General features: G+C 42.9%; 1 protein-coding gene across 1 annotated transcript in view; it reads left to right on the top strand.

Annotated features, from left to right (window-relative positions):
• The first annotated feature begins 12,490 nt into the window (after positions 1-12,490).
• LOC109915257 (transcription factor E2F1) overlaps positions 12,491-21,852 on the top strand; it is a 25,790-nt gene continuing 16,428 nt past the window's right edge. The window contains exons 1-2 of the mRNA XM_048608530.1: positions 12,491-13,020; positions 17,035-17,181. Of these exons, the coding sequence (XP_048464487.1) occupies positions 12,727-13,020; positions 17,035-17,181 (441 nt within the window). The 5' untranslated portion in view covers positions 12,491-12,726. The remainder of the gene's footprint in view (positions 13,021-17,034; positions 17,182-21,852) is intronic.

Below are 21,852 nucleotides of genomic sequence, written 5' to 3'. Positions count from 1 at the left end.
TCATCGATTGCTTGCAACATGTCAAGTTTATCTGTGCTGATTTGTAGAAATAAAGAGAGGTAGCAAATCTCTAACCTATTAGCTGACACAGTTAAACTAGTCGTAGAAGTAACTTGTCAGCTCCTTTGAGCATGTGTGTTCCTGAGCAGCACGAAGCCCAAGCAAAGGAAAATGAGCCTTAAACTCCTGGATTTTTTTTAATGTCTGATGCCTCTTCAGAGTCTCAGTGCTCCCAGTTAGCTCTTGGTCTGACTCATTCCACTTCTTAAAAAATTTCCTACTTCCTGATGTTTCAGAGCCTGGGTCCAACCACTTAATAAGCCAACAAGCATATTTAAAAAAAAAAGACGGAAAGGTAAAGCTGTGTAAGTCAAAGCATTAAATTCTGTAACATTTATACAAATGTTAGGAAAACATCAGTTCCAATTACCACTGCCAGACACGTGAATGAAACCACAGGTAAAGACTTTGGTTTAGCTCTTGTCCTCAATTTTTAATTTTAAATATTAAAACGGAGTTGTTTCAAGATACTATAATATAAATTGCCTATATAGGTCACCAAGCACTGCGCCTGCCATAACAACTTAAACCACCTTTTGTGTTTTTCTGTTCGTTTTCTTCCTGTTATACTATAATTTGCTCCTATTTAATATTTAATACAGATTATTGTTGCAATGAAATTGGTTTCAGAATTTTACTTGTGTTTTTGACTCATTGATTAACTGGGATGGTTTATCGGCAGGAATGATGGGTGTGCAATTTACAGGCTCTGACTTTGTGGTTGGAAGCCCTGCTTTTGGTGAAGGATGGGGATGGGGAAGGGGGAAAGGGAACAAAGCAGACTTTATTTCCAAAACTAATGATGATCTTCAATGCCCAACGTCTTCTGAGTTTGCTCATCTCGGTCACAATGTGATCAAAATGATGGAGTTGATGAAGTTGGCTTGCCCATGATTAACCAACCCTCCAAGAAGTGAAGATGCATCTCAAGGTTACTGTTTGGAGCAAAAGACAAACCATAGAGAACATTATAACAAAAATAATCAGGTTTTCGCTTCATTCACTTGGAACACTTCTGCTATTAAAACATTGGAGGTGAGAGAATAGGCTGTTGCACACAGTCGCCCAATTGGATAATGATGAGTCTGTTTGCTTTCCAACACTTTTTGGAAGATGGCGCACTGAGAGGATGGACGCGTTCAGTGACATTGACTGGAGAATGGGACGTAGGGTGGTTGAAAGCATGGGGTCATATACTGCAACCTCCAGACTGAATCCGATCAGAGATGGGTTGACCAGAGTTTCACCTTCTGACCATTGCTCTGTATGCTACGATGTTTAGTTTGGACCAGTTTAAGCTCAGTTGTGATGCAATCTGCAGCTTAATATCCTGCCTCTAAGTGCTGAAATTCATACGTAAAGTAGCCATTTGGATAATGTGTCTGTGCATTCTGCCTTCTCCAACAGCTCCACAGCAACCTGAAGCTGCAAAAAGGAGGGTAGTTTCTATGAGAAGATGACATGGTAATGATGTTACTGTATTACTGATCCAGAGGCGCAAGCTGGGAACATGAATTCGAATCACACCATGGCAGTAATAAATCTGGAACTGAAAGCTACTCGTGCATGCTTGCTACTATTATCAATTGCTATAAGATTCACTAATACCTTTCAGGGAAGGAATTCTGTCATCCTTATCTGGGCCGGCTGTTAATGCGACTCCAGATTACAGCAGTGTCGTTGACTCTTAACTGCCGTCTGAAATGGTCTAGCAAGTCACTCAAAGATAATTAGAGATGGGCGGCAAGTGTGGCTGTGATCACAACATCCATTATCCCATAAAGTGGGATGAAATTCTTCTCCTCGGATGTTTGAAGGCCACCCCCTCCCCAACCAAAGGTGAATGAGCCTTACATCCTTTATGTGAGTTCTGTTTTATTGCCATGGGTATGAAGGATGGTGCCTGGGGTTTGGGGTAGTTGAAAGCAAAAGATCACATGGTGCAAACTTCACAATTATATCTGACTGGAGATGGCAACCCTATCTCCCCTCAGTAAAGGTGAGAAAAACAGGTGGTGTTTATATGGAGCAGAGAAATTTAAGGGGATCAATGCCAAGTATTCAAAGTAATGGACAGGTTTGGGTTTCGGGATAGCAAATTATGAAAAGTCGTTCTGAGGAAGGATCACTGGACCCGAAATATTAACTCTGATGTCACTCCACAGATGCGGCCAGACTGGCTGAGCTTTTCCAGCAATTTCTGATTTCCAGCAACCGCAGTTCTTTCGGTTTTTATTTAATGAAAAGTAGTTTCAATGGTTGACCGAACTAGTGACTGGAATTAAAGAGGAAAGGGAAAAAGATTATTTTTCCACAAAGGGTTGTTAATGTGTAGAATGAATTGGATGTAGGAAAGGGGAGGTTGTTGAATCTGAGCGATGCATCGTGTTTGAGGGGTACATCTGAAGAGGCAAAATATCAAACACTAGGGTGGTCTGCAGAGCTCACAGGAGTGCAATAGGCTATAGTATTACCGTTTCTGTAATTCCTGGGCAGATGGGATTGATTGGATAGATTACCAGGGAATGATCATAAGCATGATGAGTCAAATGGTCTCTTCCTTTGCAATATGATTCGAAGTTCCATACAAGCACAGTGATTTAAAATTCACTGCAAACCTAATAGCCAATCACAGTGCAATCCTTAATGCTACTGACTTACTTTAAATTATACAAGTATTAGAGTTTGGGGGATTTTTAATTTTGATCAATGATATGACACCAATTATTATGAATTGCAGTTATATTTTACTGGCGGGGGAAGAGTCATAGAGTTGTACAGCAAAAAAACAAACCTACTCATCCATGCTGACCAGATATCCTAAATTAATCTCTCATATTTGCCAGTATTTAGCCCATATCCATGTAAACCCTTCCTAATCATGTGCCCATCCAGATGCCTTTTAAATGTTGTAATTGTACCAGGTTCCACCACTTTCTCTGGCAGCTCATTCCATACACGCACCACCCTTTGCGTGAGTTGAGGTTTATTCCAGTTTTTATTTAAATATAAACTTTTCATTGTATGATGTATGTTTATATGTCAGGTGTAATCTTTAAAATTGTAGAATCAACAGCCAAGCTAGCCAATCTTTTGTGCCTTTTATCCAGCAAGATGCATTGAGTTATTCGTAGTACGTCATTTCAAGAAGTGTGCCTTCACCTTTGAACTGCTAGTGTTGAGCACAAAGTTGCAAACTCTTCTAGTTTAGTTGAAAATTTAGTCAGCAGCTTCTTGTTTGGAGAAGTCAGGATAATGCCCATCTTGACAACGAATGTTACCCAAAGGTAAGGTTGGGTTCCAATAATGCTGGATTGCACACACCATTGTGGAGGCAAGTGGGTTTAAGAGCATGCTGGTGGACACATGCTTCAATCTAGCAAATGTTCTAAGTATGTTGTGCACACAGATATGTTAACCAGACGTGTGATTAGTTGTAAGTTTGCTGAATTTCTGATATTTTAATTGCAATCTCCCCTGCCCTGATATCAGGCTCTGATTCTGTTATCTTGTGCCTGGTGGTAACCACAATCTCTTCCAAACTACATAAACATTTCTTTCAATTCCAGTTGCACAGAATCAAAATGCTTATTATTTGTTAAAGGCAAAGTTTTTCCTGTGAGATATTAATTAAAAGCCCTCTCTGGTGGATGTAGACAATCCTGTGACACTATTTGGAAGAGGAGCAGGAAAGTTCTTTCCTGTTTCCTGACCAATATTTATCGCTGAGTGAATCATCACAAAAAAGGTCTTTCAGTGATTACCACATTACACGTAGCAAGCTTCCACAAACGGCAATATTTGCTGTTGCATTTCTGACATTGCAACAGTGACTGCACTTTTTAAAGCACTTTGAGACAGTCTGGTGTTTATGAAAGACATTATATAAATCCAAGCTAATTATTGATGAAGGTGTAGTGGCTAGGTGGGACAGCTCTGACAGTTGAGCGGGCTTATAAAGAGACCAGTTTAAAGTTGAGCTAGGAATGTGAAGGACAATAAGCAGGGAACATGTGGAAGTATTTCAATACGTTATCATTTCTTGGCCTCATTAAATAAAGCGCAGTAGGTCAGAAATGCAAGAAATCCCCTATTAAATGGACAGGAGACATTTTCCTTAAATTTTGAGGGAGATAAAACTTGTTAACCTGCAATGTATTCCAAACCATTTACAGATCATAAGATTGTAAGGATGTACTGTCCCATCTGTATTTTTGCCAGAGAGTTTAAAGGTAATCGTTTCAGAGTTTTAAGCACCAAAACAAAATCAACCCAGATGTTTCATTGCTATGCTGAGGGAATGCTGCACTGTTGGGTGTGCAATCTTTTGGATGACACTTTTACATCTACCAACACAGGTAGGTGGTTTAAAAATTTAATGTTAGTATTGCAAAGAAGAGTAGGTGAGCGCACCCAGTGTCATAGTTAATATATATTCCTCAAACGGCATCGTAGAAAACATTATCTGGTAATTATGATGTTGTTGTTTGTGGAAACTTGCTGCGCACAAACTGATCCTCATTTAGGTGAAAAACAGACTTTTCAACTCCGCTCTGCTTGCTTATAACCCTCAATTTTCTCAGAATTAACCTCAGCCTTGAAAATATTCAATGCCCCAGCCGCTACTGCTCTCCGGGCTAAAGAAACTCAAAGAGCTCTGAGAAAACATTCCTTCTCTCCATCTGAAATGGCCGAACCATTACACTGCAACTAGATTCCCTGACAAGAAGAAATGATCTTTTGGAATTGCCCCTGTCAACCCACCTCCCTTAAGTGTTCTATTTTTCAATAATAGTAACCTCATTATTGGAGCAACATTTCTGCAATACAAATTCTTTAACTCTGGAATTAGCTCATAAATCTTCTCAGAACTGCCTGCATGCAAGTACGTCCCTCTTTAAATAAGAGGTCCAAACTGTACGCACAGCTCTTGGTGTGTTCTCACCAAAACACCATACAGGTGTGACTTACTCAGAGATAGTAAGAACTGCAGATGCTGGAGTCAAAGATAACACAGTGTGGAGTTGGAGGGGCACTTCACTGCTGTTATGTGACTGCCCTCATGGTGTGTTCTCAGCTATTGCCTAAATCTTTAAAATTCTACATGTCCTAACTGGAAAGAAAGAGTCTGCTATGTTGCTCTGTTGCATACACACCCCACCTTAATGAGCGTAGGGCCAGGCACCATGAAAGGGAAAGATGATTGGAGCTGTTGCTGAACTTTAGACTAGATAACGCAGCTTTCTTACCAAGAGCTCAGCCTAGCCTCAGCCAAGAAGATTTTCATTGACAAACAATGATTTCTAACAGCTAAACAACTTCAGCTTTTGAAGGTGGCTTGTGGGTGGTACTGAGATGGAACAGACACCGATGTTCAGTTAGTAATTGTAGAGTTTTGTTTTATAGCATAGCAGGAGGCTTTTTAGTCCATTGTATCTGTGCTGGTTCCTTTAAAGAGTTGACCAGTTTGGTTCCACACTGCAGCTTTCACCCCAGATTCCTGCAAAATTAATCTGCTTTAGTTCTGTTCTAAATGCCTTTTGAAATTTCCTTTGAAATTTGCTTCCATTACCTCTAGTAGTTTTGCAACCTGGCTTTTTGTAACTTTTTTTGTGGAGAATCATTCGACGTGAATTTTATTCCTCCAATAACTGTTCTGTTCTATAATAGTCTATAATATATAATGTTCTATAATATAACCAGCAGGTGATGCTCCCTAGTTTCTGCCAAAGGTTGTTCTAAGGGAAAAAGAATCAAGTTTGAAGCTGCTACTTTGCCATCCTCCACCTTGCCAAGTGTCACTGGGTGGGCATGTCACCCATGTGCGTGACACCAGACCCCAGAAGGAACTGCTCTACTTGGAACTTGGTTGCAATAGGAAACTCCCAGAATTTCAGAGGCAACATATTAGAGATAACTACAGAGCACCCTTGTAGACTCATGGGAAACCCTGGCTGTGACTGAGCAAACTGGGCAAGGCCCATTTGGGAATTTAGGCCTATACTTGCTAGAGTTTAGAAGAAGGAGAGAAGATCTAATTGAGGTATGCAAGCTGCTAAAGGAGATTGACAAAATAGACACATGTTTCCCCCCTGTGGGGCATTCTGGAACAAGAGGTCATATTTTTAGGCTATGGGGTGGCAGATTTAATACAGAGATATGGAGGAATTATTTCTCTCAAAGGGTTACGAATCTATGAAATTCATTGCCCCAGAGTGCAGTGGATATAGGGACATGTAATAAATTTGTGGAGACAGAAAGATTTTCAATCAGTAACAGGTTGAAAGGAAGCAAACAGGAAAGTGGATATGAGGCAGAGATCATATCAGTAATGACCATAATAAGTGGTGGAGTAGGTTTGAAGGGCTGAAAGGCCTAATCCTAGTTCCTTTTTTAATATTCATTTTCAAGATGAGGGCATCACTAGTTAGGTCAGCATTTATTGTTCATCCTTAATTGTCCAGAGGGAGGGCAATTAAGAGCCAACACATTGCTGTGGATCTGAACTGATGTGTAGACCAGACCAGGTAAGAATGGCAGTTTCCTTCTCTAAAGGACATTAGTGGACCTGATTGGCTTTTTCTGTTGATTGACAATGGATTCATAGTCATCATTAGACAGCTGATTCCAGATTTTTATTGATTTCAAATTCCACCATCCACCATGGTGGTTTTTTTATGAATGGATTGAATTAAGCGGTAGACTTCTTCATCGATGTTCAATGGCAAAATCAAGGTGTCAGAAAGTGCCCACAAAAACCTCTAAATGACCCAACCCTTCAAGCACCAGCAGTGGCAGAGACTGCAGATCACACCTCGGACTTACTGACCATCTTGAACCGAAGAGGTTGCAAATCATCCTCAATTCTGAGAGACTGCCTGAACAGGAAATCGCTGGGCTTCTAAATGTGTAGCACTGGCTGGGTAGAAGGAAAAATGCTTAGGACAGCAGGCCTGGAGAGTGCTCTCTCCACTGGAAAGTAACAGATAAACCCACAACTGGAGCAGCAGTGACCAGCCACAGAATCCTATCTGCAAGCTCCACACATGGAAACCTGGTTACTTATTTCTGGCAGTATCAGCTGTGGCTGACTCCTGATTGCATTGGTCAGACCGAAGTGAGATGTTCAGAATACCATAGAATCCCTACAGTGCAGATAGAGGCCATTTGGCTCATCATGTCTACATCAACCCTCTGAAGACCATCTCACCCAATCCCTGCATTTACCATGGCCAATCCATATAGCCTGCACACAGAGTCATAGAATCATACAGCATGGCTTTGGACTGTGGGAGGAAACCCATGCAGACACAGGGAAAACATGTAAACTCCACATTGACAGTCACCCAAGACTGGAATCAAACCTGGGTCCCCGGTGCTGTGAGGCAACAGTGCTAACCACTGTGCCACCATGCTGCAAAACTTATAACTTACGCCACTTATAAAATACTGTGTTCAATTCTGGTCTCCCTCCTACAGGAAAGATTATGTTAAACTTGAAAAGGTGCAGAAAAGTTTCACAAGGAAGTTGCCGGGATTGGAGGGTTTGAGCTATAGGGAGAGGCTGAAAAGGCTTGGGATATTTTCCCTGGAGTATCGGAGACTGAGGGGTGACCTTATTCGGGTTTATAAAATCATGAGGAGCATGGATAGGGTGAATAGTCAAGGTCTTGTTTCCGAGGGTAGGAAAGTCCAAAACTAGAGGGCATAGGTTTAAGGTGAGGGGAAGGATTTAAAAGGAACATAAGGGGCAACTTTTCATGCAGAGGGTGGTACATATATGGAATGAGCTTCCAGAGGAAATGGTGGAGGCTGGTACAGTTCCAACATTTAAAAGGCATCTGGATGGGTACATGAATAGGGAGGATTTAGAGGGATATGGGCCAAATGCTGGCAAATGGGACTAGATTAGTTTAGGATATCTGGTCAGCATAGACGAGTTGGAGCGATGTACTGTACATCTCAATGACTCTAAGCATCTGACAATTTCTTCATCTAGAGAGTAGGAGCCTGTGGAATTCTCTACCACAGAAAGTGGTTGAGGCCAAAACATTAAATGTTTCAAGAAGGAGTTAGATATAGTTCTTCGGTCTAAAGAGATCAAAAGTATGTGGAGAAAATTGAGAACAGGGAACTGATTTAGATGATCAGCTATGATCATTATTGAATCGTGGAGCAGGCCTGGAGTGTCAAATGACCTATGCTGCTCATATTTTCTAAGTGCTGTCGAATCTGAGTCATTGTTTTCAATTTATCTACGAACAAGTATGAAGCAAAGCAGATGCATTTTTTGTTGAAAAGCAGAACAATAAACATGCTGGAAATCTTGAGGGAAGGAACAAAATGCTGGAAACATTCAACTCAGTTTTGCTCTCCAATGATTTTATTAATTCAGTTAATAATCTTTCACCAGAATGAAAGGTCATCAGCCTGAAAAGTTAACTCTATTTCTCTCTCCTCAGACACTGCAAAACCTATTGAGTATTTGTTTTGTAACTCACACTTTCAAAACAGCCATCTTTGCTTGGGTTTTGTATTGATTGGTGCTCCTCTCCGTGTGTGCCTGCTTGATTTTTCACAAGCTATTATGTTGTTACTGTTCATACAGGGACTGTGCATTGTCATGCACAAGCCTTGCATGTGGTTTCATTGGGTTGAGCAAGCTACATGTGGAGGAAACAGCTGGCTCTGCACAACGCAGAAATGTTGCAGAATCTCAGACTCGGCACTATAGAATGGATTGGTCTGGGTGAAATATTATTGCTTTTGCTGCAACTTGGTTACGTGATATGTTGCCCTGTTTTGCAAAAGAAGTATTGGGGGATGGGGGTTGAGTTTTGGGTTATTACACTCGTCTGTAAGAGAAGAAAGATACCTGAGTTTGCTTCTGATTTTTTAAGTTTATGGAAATCAGCAGCTGACAGACTTTAAACAATTTAATATATATGCAATATAAAGCTAATCTGTGCAATGGTGATCGCGACAGCTGTCATCAGTTGTTGCAAAATTCCATGTTTTACTTTTGTCCTTTAAGGAAGGAAATCTGCAGTCTTTATCCAGTCTTGTCTACATGTGACTCCAGACCCATAGCAATGTGGTTGACTTTTAATTGCCTTCTGAAATGACCTAGCCATTTAATTCAGACACAACTGAGGACGGGCACCAAATGCTAGCATTGTCAGCAATGGCCTCATCCCATGAAAGAATAAAGAAAAAATAAGGACAATAATGGAATACATTTTCCCCCCCAAATATCTATCATTCATCACGTGCAAGTACTTTGCATAGAATTTCAAATTGTATGTTACAGAGAGTGTAATAAAATAATTATTTTTCTATACAGCATGTTCTACGGGGAGTTACTCAGTACAGTTGAATTTTGTGTCAGGCATGTGGTCTGAGGGGTGCTACCGCTTATTCAGTCCCCTCGGTTTACTGTGGCAGGCAGACCTTGGATTATGAATAATGGAATATAGAAACTTTCCCCAAAATGTACTTTATTCATAAGATTTATAGATGTATAATACGTGGTTCAAAATTAACATTACAAAAGGTGCATACCAAATGAATATTTTCCCAATACGGTGTATGACTAATTACGGAATGTAGAAATCAAGATTTTTGTGCTCTACAGTGAACTACAGGTAATTACCTATTACGGGTTTTTAAAAATCATTCATGGGATGTGGGTGTCACTGGTTAGGCCAGCACTTATTTCCCCATTCCCAATTGCCCACAGGGCAGTTGTGTGTCAACTGCAATGACATAAATTAGGTTTCAATCCGATGTTGTACAATGCATTAAAACCAATGCAGTAACTCTGTAGAAATAGTGCAGGTGATCAAAGTGAAATAATATGATAGAAATCACAATCAATGAAATGTTACAGTGCAGAGGAAGGCCATTCAGCCCATTGTGTCCACATGAGATCTTCAAATGAGCATCATTACCTCATGCCGATTTCCTGCTTTTTCCCCATACCCTTGTACATTATTTCTTTCCAAATAATCATCCAGTACCCTCAACTGAACCTGTCTCCAACTTGTTTGTGTCCTTTTGGAATTCCACACTGTTCTCACAGTTTACAACTCTTACAAGTTTCTTGCCAACTGCAAACTTTGAAATTGTCCTTTCGTACCAAGATCCAGATCTTTAATATATGTCAGCAAAAACAAGGGTCGCAAACTGACCCCTGGGGAACTTCACTTGAACTCTGATTTTTTTTATCCTTGGATGAGGGAACATTCTCTATCTATCTACTCTATCCAGTCTGCTCATGATTCTGAAAACTTCTTTCGGATCTCTTAGCTGCCTTCTCTCCAAGAACAGTCGCAACGTCTTCGGTTTATCCCCAGAGCTGAAATTTTTCAACCATTCTTCTCAATCACTTCTGTGCTCTCTCTCTAATGAGTTCAAATCCTTCCTATAATGTAGCACCCAAAACTGTTCTCAGTATTTCAGCTGACGTCTGTGTTTTATACAAGTTCAACATTACCCAAACTGACCCCTGGGGAACTTCACTACAAATCTTCCTCTCGCCTGAAAACTACCACTCTATTTCCTATCAGCCAATTTTGGATCCACATTACTACCGTCCCTTTTATTCCATGACATGTAACTTTCCTCACAAGTTTGTTGTGTGGCACAATATTAAATGCTTTCTGGAAGTCCATGTACACCACATCAAAAGCATTGACCTCATCAAGTCTTTGTAACCTCTTCAAAATAATTCCAGCAAGTTATTTAAACACAATTTCCCCTTCAGTAATCCATGCTGACTCTCTCCAATCAATCCACCCTTACCCACTTGACTATTCTATCCCAAATACTTATTTCTACAAGGTTCCCCAGCACAGAAGTTATATTGACTATAATTGCAGGGCTTATCCTTGCACATTTTCTTCAACAAGCTGTTTATGTTTGTAATTCTGCAGTTTTTGACACCTCCCTCAGAGTAGGAAGACTGAAAGATTATGGCTAAGATCCCTCCAATCTCCAGTTCACTTCATTCAAAATCCTTGGATGCATCTCATCTGGCCCCAGTATCTTGTCAAATTTAAGTACCTACAATAACATATTACATGCATGCACAGTGATTCTGAGTTAGATTTTCTCCCCTTTTCCCACTTCACCTATTAACCTGCAACTCTCTACATCTCCAAATATTTTGTGAACCCTGGTATCTTCCTCTACCATTCTTTCTTGGTTCCCAAACTAGTGACAAATTAATTTAAAGACCTCCCATCCATAGTAGCAAAACACCTTGGAAGCAACTCAGTCCCCTTGCAGAGGTACCAACTTCTCCAGAGTCAGTCCTGGTGTCCCAAAAATCTAAACAGCTCCCTCTTCCCTCATATTGGTGATCAAAATACAAGTGCATTAACACAGTAGAAATAGTATGGATAATCCAAATACACGTAAAATAACTCTCTAGAAATAGTACAGGTGAGAAAATTACAGGTGATATAACAATGTAGAAACAATATAAGTGATCAAAAATAGAGAATAATATAGCAACGTGATGGATGATCTAAGATGGATAATAATGTCTAAAAACAAGCAATAATATAGAACTAGTATGTCTGATCAAAATGAAAGTGCTATAGCAACTACAGAAATTGTATAGGTGATCAAAATACAGGTGCAATAACACTACAGAAATATAGTTAATCAAAATGCAACAGCAAAAACACTTTAAAAGTAGTATAGGTGATCAAAATACAGGTGCAGCAACAGTACAGAAATTGTATAGGTGATGAAAATGCAAGTGCATTAACACTACAGAAATAGTATAGGTGATCAAAATACAGATGTAATAACATTATAGAAATATAATTGATCAAAATGCAACAGCAAAAACACTATAGAAATTGCATAGGTGATCAAAATGCAGGTGCAATAACACGACAGAAATAGTATGGATGATGAAAATGCAAGTGCAATAACACTGTAGTAATGACATAGGTGATCAAAGTGCAGTTGCAGTAACTTGCATAGAATTAACAACACTATGGAAACAGAATTCTTGATCTAAGTGCAATATATCAGTAATACAGGTGATCAAAGTGCAACAACAATATAGAGACAGTATGGTTGATCAAAAGTCGGGACCATGAGAGCCTGGCCGGAGGTGGGCAGTCAGTCTCCCCCTATACTTTGGGAAAGGGCTACAGAGCTACACTTCCTGGTTCTCCCCCTCCCCCCACAACATTCCCTTTAAAAACACCCGCCTTCCGCATCAGCGGAAAGCCCGCCCCTCTCCGCGGCGGCCGGAGTCGCCGACTGGTTGGAGGCGACCGTCCGTCAGGAGGGGGTGGCCAATGGGAAGGTGGAAGGGCGGGGCCGGCCATTGTGACGTGTGCGGCGGCCGTTTCGCGGCAAATATTTGGCGCGTAAAAAGGAGCGAGAGAGAGAGAGAGGGTCAGCGGCGGCGGCAGGAGCCACCAGCACCGGGCTTCATGGAACCTTCCGGGATTGAAGGGCAAATCCAAGTATCCTTTTAAACCTGCAGTCTGGCCTGGCCTGGCCCGGCCCGGGCCACTACCTGCTGCAGTTACGGTCACCGGCTTCAGGCGTTCTCCTGCAGCGAGAACCGACACTTTTCCCTCCACCAGAAACAAAGTAACAAAACAAAAAGAAACAGCAACAACAATTGCAACATTGACCATGTCCAGGGAAGTGTTACCGGGTCCGGGAAAGTCCGAAACCGCCGCTGATTCCCTCTGGGCGGGTACCGGGGCATGCGGCGGGCCCGGGCGGCCGCTGCTGATCTTCTCCTCCTCTTCCCCTCCACCACCTTCTCCTTCCCCTTCCCCAGCAGGAAGTGGCCCGGTTGAGGCGGAGAGGTCGGGGACTGGGCCCCGGGCGGAGGCGGCTCAGGGGGTCCTGCTGTTCGCTGCTACCCCCCTGGGTCCCGGCTCAAACGAGTGGGGACAGCGGCCCCCCCTGGGGCGCCCACCGGTAATTGGTGTGTGTGTGTGAGAGAGAGAGACAGCACCCAAAGGAGTTTTACTGAGTGTGCCATTACAGCTCCTAGTTATATATTTTTGTGTTTTATGATATATTTATGTTGCAAGCACCATCAGTAACCCAGAGAGAAGCATTGCTACTGTGATTGAACACCTATGTCCTTACACTCCGTCTCATCCGTGTGCATCCTAACCTCAGAGCTACCTACATCACCAGAAGCGCTTTCTTAATGCTGATTGTCGTCTCCTGCTGATCTAAACACATCAGTTTCCTATTACATTTAGACAATGAAGAAGGCAGCACAGTTTCGGGTTAAATTTCCATCCAAAAACATTTGGGCTGTTGTCCAGAATGAGAAGTTTTCATCTCTGGTACAAAGAAAATAGGGGGAGGCCACTTGGTGTTTTGGGTGCTGTTGACTTAGTATCTGGTCATTTTACAGATTGTTTGTTTGAGCTTTTCAAGCAAGTTCTTTCTGTCTGTGAGTGGGTTGCTAATTTATCTCTGACTACCACATCATGTCAATGACCCACATTGTGTGTGTGTGTGTGTGTGGACCCCAAATCTTGTAGTAAAACCTTTTTTGGGGTTGGGAAGATACAGACTACAGTGTAAGAAAAGTCAAGCTGCCCTGAAAATTTAATAAAAGATGCTTAACTGCCTGTGCCTTGTGTCTGCAAAATCTCCTTATGCCGAATGTTGTAAAAATCTTACCTGGTTCATTCAAGCCATTAGGGGGAAGGAAATTTGCTGACTTTACCCAGTCTGGCCTACATGTGATGCCAGGCCCACGTCAGTGGGACAGATTCTTGCTGCCTTCTGAAATTGTTCAATAAGACATTCAGCTCAATGGCAATTGGGTATGGGCAACAAATACTTGGCAATGATGCTCACATCCCATGAATGAATTAAAATAATGTTGCAGTGACACTTATAAAAACAAAACAAAATGCATTTCAGGTGCTGGTGAGAGCGACACTAAACTGTGCATAAAGATCCATGTTAATTTCTAATATGTTGGGATTGTTAGTTTCAGCTGGAGTACTGCTGTTGCGATTTTGCCTCTATGCTTGAGTTAGGGGAGGGAACAGATAGAGCTCCTATTCCGATTGTTTCCAGGTTATATATGCTGGAAAGTGTGTGTGACTTTCCTCTGAAACCCTTACAGCCAAATATCATGTTGGCATTTGTTGACCAGGCTTACTTTAAAAGTAAAGGAAGGGTTCAGTCATTTCCACAATGTGGCAGAGGAGTTGTAGCTTGAAACAAAAACAAATTGCTGGAGAAATTCAGCAGATCTGGCAGCCAATCTGTAAAGAGAAAGCAGAGTTAATGTTTTGAGTCTGGTGACCCTTCTTCAAGATTGAAATTCTGAAGAAGGGTCATTTGTTCCAAAATATTAACTCTGCTTTCTCTCTCCAAGGATGCTGCCAGACCTGCTGAGTTTCTCCAGCAATTTCTGTTTTTGATTTAGATCTCCAGCATCCGCAGTTCTTTGTTTTATTTTAATTTATTTTAATTGTAGCCTGATTTAACCAGGCCCAAAAGTGGGAGTTGAGAGCACAGATGAAGAATTTTGATTCTCTGGAATTAATGTTGCATGTCTACGGTCTACAATTTAAAAAAAAAAAAAAAAAAAATTGATTGCTGGGATACTTGCAAAATTTGCCTAAATCTCAGGAAGCTGCAGGAGCCAGCCATTGTTTGAAGTGCTTTGACAAGGTTTCTGATCAATACTGTGCTAGCTAGACATTTGTTTTGCCCTTAGCAGTCAATGATCTGTAAGATGTTGGACCTATTAGAGAGAAGATTGTTTGTAACCCTCTAGTCTTCCCGTGAACTTCTGGTTATGAAACTTTTACACAGCGAGCTGCGATCAGAAATCCTGAAAGGATGTTGGAAGCAAGTTCAAAGTAATTTTCAAAAGAAATTGGATAAAAAACATGGAAAGGAAGTGATTGCAGGACCAACGGGTTCAGAGCAATAGGAGTGAGACGAGTTGGATAGCTTGTTCAGAGTGCAGACACTCTGAACACATTGTGCTGTATGACCCTCATCTGCTGCTGTTCAGTAAGATTGAGGCTGACCTGATTATGATGCCAACCCCAGTTCTCTGCACTCCCCCAGTGATTCTCAATTCTGGATGAAAACTGTTGAACTCAGCCTTCACTCTTGGTGGATGGGAGTTTTAAACAAAGCTGATTCTTGGCCAAGTTCTTATCTCAATCTTAAATGGGAGAACTTTTTTAGTTTTAAACTTTAGCCCCACATTCTAGATTCCACCATGAGAGGAAACATCCTCTCAACATTCACCCTGTCAAACCTTGCAATATGATCACCTCACATTCTTCCAAACTGCGAAGTGTATAGGTCCAAACTGCTCAGCCTTTCCTCATGAGAAAGGGAGGTGATAGCCAAAGGATTATCGTTAGACTATTAATCCAGAAACTCAGCAAATGTTCTGGGGACTGGGGTTTGAATTCAACAAAAAAAAATCTGGAATTAAGAATCATTTCAGGATGAGCATTGTTGATAGTCAGAAAGACCCACATGGCTCTCTAATGTCCTTCAGGGAAAGAAATCTGCCAGTCTAACCTCGTCTGGCCAACATGTGACTTCAGAGCCACAGCAATGTGGTTGACTCTCAACTACCCTCTGGAATGGCCTCACAAGCCATATAATTCAAGGGCAGCCAGCAATGTCCACATTTCACCAGTGAATTTTTAAAAAAAATCCCCTTCTCTCAGAAATCAGCCGAGTGAACCTTCTCTGAACAGTTCCACTGGCAGGAGATCCTTCCTTAAGAAAAGGAACCGAAACTGTCCATGTTATACAAAAAGTGCTGTCTCACAAATGCCTGATAGAGTTGTAGCAAGACGTCCCACCTTTATTCTCCAAACTTCTTGCAATGAAAGGCAACATTCTGCTTGCCTTCCTAATTACTAGCTCTGTCTGTGTGCTAGCTTTTTATAATTCATGTAGAGGGTGGCCCAAGATCCTTCTGTACAGCAGTTTTCAGCACTCTTTCAGTGAAGTGGCAGATGGAGTTTAACCCTGAAAAGTGTGAGGTGGTTCATTTTGGAAGGACAAACTTGAAAGCAGAATACAGGGTTAACGGAAAGATTCTTGGCAGTGTGGAGGAGCAGAGGGATCTTGAGGTTCATGTCCACAGTTCCCCGAAAGCTGCCACCCAGGTGGACAGCGTTGTTAAGAAGGCGTATGGTGTGTTAGCTTTCATTAATAGAGGGATCGAGTTCAAGAGACGAGAAGTTATGCTCCAGCTATACAAAAGCCTGGTTCGGCCACATCTGGAGTATTGTGTCCAGTTCTGGTCACCTCATTACAGGAAAGATGTGGAAGCGTTGGAAAAGAAGGAGAGGAGTTTTACCAGGATGTTGCCTGGAATGGAGGGAAGGTCTTACGAGGAAAGTTTGAGAGAGCTGGGGCTTTCCTCTTTAGAACGACAAAGGATGAGAGGTGACTTGATAGAGGTGAACAAAATGATCAGAGGTATAGATAGAGTAGACAGCCAGAGACTTTTTCCTAGGGTGGAGGTAGCTATTACGAGGGGGCATAGTTTTAAAGTGAGTGGAGGTAGATATAGGGGAGATGTCAGAGGTAGGTTCTTTATTCAGAGAGTGGTAGGGGCGTGGAATGCATTGCCGGAGAGGGTAGTGGAGTTGGCCTCATTAGGGGCATTTAAGCGGCTATTAGATAGGCATATGGATGATAGTATAAAGTTTAGGGTAAAAGTTCGGCGCAACATTGTGGGCCGAAGGGCCTGTACTGTTCTATGTTCTTTCCCTGTTTACGTGAATATTCTGCTTTTCCTGGCCGATTTCCTGTCAAAGTGGACAACCTCGCTGCTTTTTCTTGCATGATACCGTAATTTTGTGGCTCCTGTAGAATGTCCTCGGTCACGAGGACTGAGGCAATGATTTGTGGTTTACCTCGGTGTGTGAGCGAGTTGGTTTTTCATCTGGCTTCTTTTGGTGCTCTCTGCAGGTGAAGAGGAAGTTGGAGCTGGAGAGTGATCATCAGTATCTGGCTGTGGAAATGGTGAGCCCCAAAGGGAAAGGCAAGTCTTCAGGGAGAGGTATGGTGCATTGTAACAAAACCTGTGATTGTGCCTTGCTTTGTAACACGCTAAATGTCCATGAAAGACTGTAGCCCCCCAGTCTAACCTCCCCCATCTCAACAACAAACTTTGGAATGCACATGGGTCTTTGCACTTGGTTGCAAACCCTCTTTGGCAAAGACCTGAGATTGCGTGACTGTTCATCTCTTCTGACGGGAAGATGGAATGTGGTTGTAGCTGGTCTTCCTCATTATTAGCTGGGCAGATTTCAGTGGAGCAGACCTGCGCCAGATGGCCACTCTGCCCTTTGAAACTGTACTTGTTTGTCAGGTTCGAGGGCTGATGTTTTCTCTCAACTAGAGCCATCTCTCCATCAGTGGCCCTGTCTCAGCTCAGCTTCATTCACACCTTTGTTAACTTCCCACCTCGATATCCCAAAACCCTCAGGGCTCAGCCTCCTCTACCAGCTCAACGCAAACTGCTCACGTTTGAACTCGCATTCATCCCTACACATCCACATTTTCCTGTCCTACATCATCTCTTGTCCAACAGCACACACATTTCAATGTTCTCATCCTTGCCTCTGATCTCACTCCTCCTTACCCCTTACCACCTTCTGCAGCTCCGCAAACCCCACAGTTCTCTGTGCTTCTCATGTTCTGACCCCTAACACACCCCGATTGCCATCATTTAAACATTAGCAGTTCTAACTTCAGCCTTCAGGTGCCTAGGCCCCTAACTCAGGAGTTCCCTGAATCTTCCTTTCCTGGGTGCCTCAGTGGTTAGCACTGCTGCCTCACGGCGCCAGGGACCCAGGTTCGATTCCAGCCTCGGGCGACTGTCTGTATAGAGCTTGCACATTCTCCCCGTGTCAGCGTGGGTTTCCTCCGGGTGCTCTGGTTTCCTGCCACAGTCCAAAGATGTGCAGGTTAGGTTGGGTTGGCTGTTCTAAATTGTCCCATAGTGCCCAGAGATGTGCAGGTTAGGTGAATTAGCCATGGGAAATACAGAGTGATAGAGATAGGATAGGGTGGGATGCTGTTCAGAGGGCTGGTATGGACTCGATGAGCTGAATGGCCTGCTTCCCAGTGTAGGGATTTAATGATTTTGGATGTTGCTTAAATCCTACCAGGCTTTTGATCACCTGTCCTGATTTCCCCTTGTGAGGCTCAAATGTCTTGTTGTGAAAAGCCCTTTACTACAGTAAAGCTGCTACATATGAGGGTACGGATTAGGAGTAGGCCATTTGGCCCCTCAGATCTGCTCTGCCATTTAATATGATCAGGGTTTGATTGTGCCCTGGACTCCACATTCCCACCTAAACCTGATAATGTGTCACTCCTTTCCATAATGAGAATCTTTTGACATCTGTCTTAAAAATTTTCAAACTTTCTACTTCCACTGCCAATGTGGAAGGGAATTCCAAAGACCGCGTGACCCTTTGAGAGAGAAAATTTCACCCTATCTGAGTCTTAAAGGGGCAGCCTCTTATTTAAAAGTAAGTTCTAGACTCTCCCATAGGAGGAAAACGTGTTCACATCCACCGGGTGAAGCCCCTTCAGGATCTTGTGTGTTGTAATCACGTCGCTACTTCCTCATAGAATCCCTACAGTGTGGAAACAGGCCCTTCGGCCCAACAAGTCCACACCGACCCTCAGAGCATCCCACCCAGACCCATCCCCTATAACCCACCTAATCTGCACATCCCTGGACACTACAGGTAATTTAGCATGGCCAATCCACCCTAGCCTGCACATCTTTGGACTGTGGGAGGAAACCGGAGCAAACCCACACAGACACTGGGAGAATGTGCAAACTCCACACAGACAGTTGCCCAAGGGTGGAATCGAACCCAGGTCCCTGGCGCTGTAAGGCAGCAGTGCTAACCACTGAGCCACCGTGCCTATTCCAAACAGCAGCAGATACAAGTCTAACCTGTACAAGCTTTTCACGCAAGCCAAGCTGCATACAGGTTGCATTCCAGGCAGTAGTCTAGTAAACCTCCTCTTAACTGTTTCCAATACATTTACATCATTCCTTATATAAGGTGACCGGTGATGTACAAATGGTCCCGATGTGGTCACCTGAAGCACCGCCTTCCTACTCTTGTATTCAGTTCCAATGCAAGGTCTTGTAGAATGATTGATGTTGCATGTAGGACTCTCCCTCCCCAGGCCATACTGTGATGGGAGCTATCACAGGCACCAGCAACTCTGTCCCCTGAACCAGTCTTTCAGCGTGTGATCTGACAGTGAACGTAAATGGAGAAGGTTAACCCTAGCCTTGCTGGACTCTTCAACTTTCAGTCAGGGATGGAGGAGGGTGGCCTTGGATTATTGCATTGCAATCAAGGAAACAAAATAAACCATAGATGGTAAGAACTGCGGATGCTGGAGTCAGAGATAACACAGTGTGGAGCTGGAGGAACACAGCAGGCCAGGCAGCATCAGAGGAGCAGGAAAGCTGACATTTAGGGTTGAGACCCTTTTTCAAAAAATAAACCATGTCCTCTCTCACCTTATTGCACTATTGCTTCTTGCCCTTGCTAAGCCATAAAAGCAGAACTAGGCCATTCACCCTTTCTTGAGATCACTGCTGATCTGATAATCCTCAGATCCCCTTTCCTGTATTCTCCCCACAATCCTTGACGATTAAATATCTGTCTAAACCTTGAATGTAAAGATTAGTAACGGATTAAATTGTAATCATTTTAATCAACTTGTTTGGACGTGTTATGACATGCGTCCGGGACAGGTGGGATTTGAACCCAGACCTGCTGGTCCAGAGGTAGGGACACTGCCACTGACTTGATGGAGATACAGGATAGCTCCTGGGTCTAGATGGTTTGCGTGGGAGGCCTAAAGATGCCTTCACCTCCCTCTAATGCAATGAAATCAGTGATGCTTTCAGGCTGCCTTTCCCTTGTGACCCTGAGTAATTGCACGGCTATCCCAAGACAACCATGGTTAGTCAGGGACACTGTCCATCCTGGAGAGACTTAAGAACTGGTTGGGTTTGATGTTTGGGTCACTAGTCCGGTTCCAAAAATGTTGTCACATCTGTTATTCCTTTGAAGGGGCCTTGCTTTTCTTTAAACACCACTGCTGAACAAATAATTTACTGGGCTTCAATCCAAAGCCCTGGAAGATGCGATTTGTGATCCTGGGATGTGTGACACATGATTCTTGACCTCTCTCGCTCTGAATTTTCCAGTTGAAGTAACCAGCATTTCCTCTGGTACAGCTCACTGCCCCAGCGAGACAGACATTCATGGGTTCGATTCCCACCCCTCAGGAATAATTCCATCATACAGGCTGATAGGCCTGCACGGTGGCTCAGTGGTTAGCACTGCTGCCTCACAGCACCAGCGACCCAGGTTCGATTCCACCCTCGGGCGACTGTCTGTGTGGAGTTTGCACATTCTCCCCGAGTCTGCGTGGGTTTCCTCCGGGTGCTCCGGTTTCCTCCCACAGTCCAAAGATGTGCAGGTTAGGGTGGATTGGCCATGCTAAATTGCCTGTAGTGTTCAGGGCTGTATAGGCTAGGTGGGTTAGCTGTGGGTTACAGGGATAGGGTGGAAGGTGTGGGTCTGGGTGGGATGTCCTTTGGAGGGTCGGTGTGGACTCGATGGGCCGAATGGCCTGCCCCCATGCCTTAAGGATTCTATGATTCCACACATTGCACAGGGAGAACTGCACTTACAGATGAGATATTAAACCAAAACTCAGATCTGGCCTCTCAGATGGATGCAGAAGGCCCCTAGCACTAATTTGAAGAGGAGGAGTAGTTTTCCTTGGTGTCCTGGCCAATATGAATCGATCCATATCACTTCAAAACCAAGCAGATTATCTGGACGTTATCACACTGTTATTTGCAGGTAGTTGTGTTCTTCACTGACTGCTAAGTGCTTTGGAATGTCCTGAAATTATGCATCAAACTGCATGGATTCCTGATGGACTTAGTCGTAAGATCTTAAAAGTAATGAGATAATCGATGCATTGGTTTCAATTTTACAAATCTTCCTTGATTCAGGATCAGTCCTTTTAGATTAGAAGGCAGCATATTCCGAAACAGAGGGGGACAGAAAGCAGGAAACTACAGGCTGGTTAGCTTAACTTTTGCAAAATGTTAGATGGTATTCTTTAAGAGGCTATTAGCAGGGAATCAGACAGAGTCAGCATAGTAATGTGCAAGGGAGATCAGGTCTAATCAAACTGTGAAAGTTCTTTTTGGAGGTAATATGCTGTGGAGAAAGAGGAACTGGCCGATGTCTTGTATTAGATTTCCAGATAACGTCAAAGGTCTTTATAGAAAATAAAAGCTCATGTTGTAAGAGGTAACATTTTGGCATGGATAGAAGGTTGGTTGATGAACAGGAAGCAGAGAGTAGGTATAGATGAATCTTTTCTCCAGCTTCGAAAACTGTAAAGTGAAGTCTACCACAGAGGTCGGTGCTAGGACTTCAACTGTTTACAAATTATGTAAATGAACAGGGTAGATGTGGAAAGGATGTTCCCTTTTAGGGGAGTATTTACAACAAGGGGGCCACTGTTAAAAACCCATTTAAAACAGAGAAGAGATAATTGTTTCTCCTGTCAAATTGTTAGAAACCTCTTCCGTAAAGGTTTTGGAAATGGGAGTGCTTGAATATTTTGAAGGTAGAGGCCGCACTTGGAGTATTGCGTACAGTTCTGGTCGCCGCATTATAGGAAGGATGTGGAAGCATTGGAAAGGGTGCAGAGGAG

This window comes from Rhincodon typus, chromosome 19, assembly GCF_021869965.1.
Source record: "Rhincodon typus isolate 14 chromosome 19, sRhiTyp1.1, whole genome shotgun sequence".
Taxonomy (NCBI): Eukaryota; Metazoa; Chordata; class Chondrichthyes; order Orectolobiformes; family Rhincodontidae; genus Rhincodon; species Rhincodon typus.
This window is presented reverse-complemented; position numbering and strand designations above follow the sequence as displayed.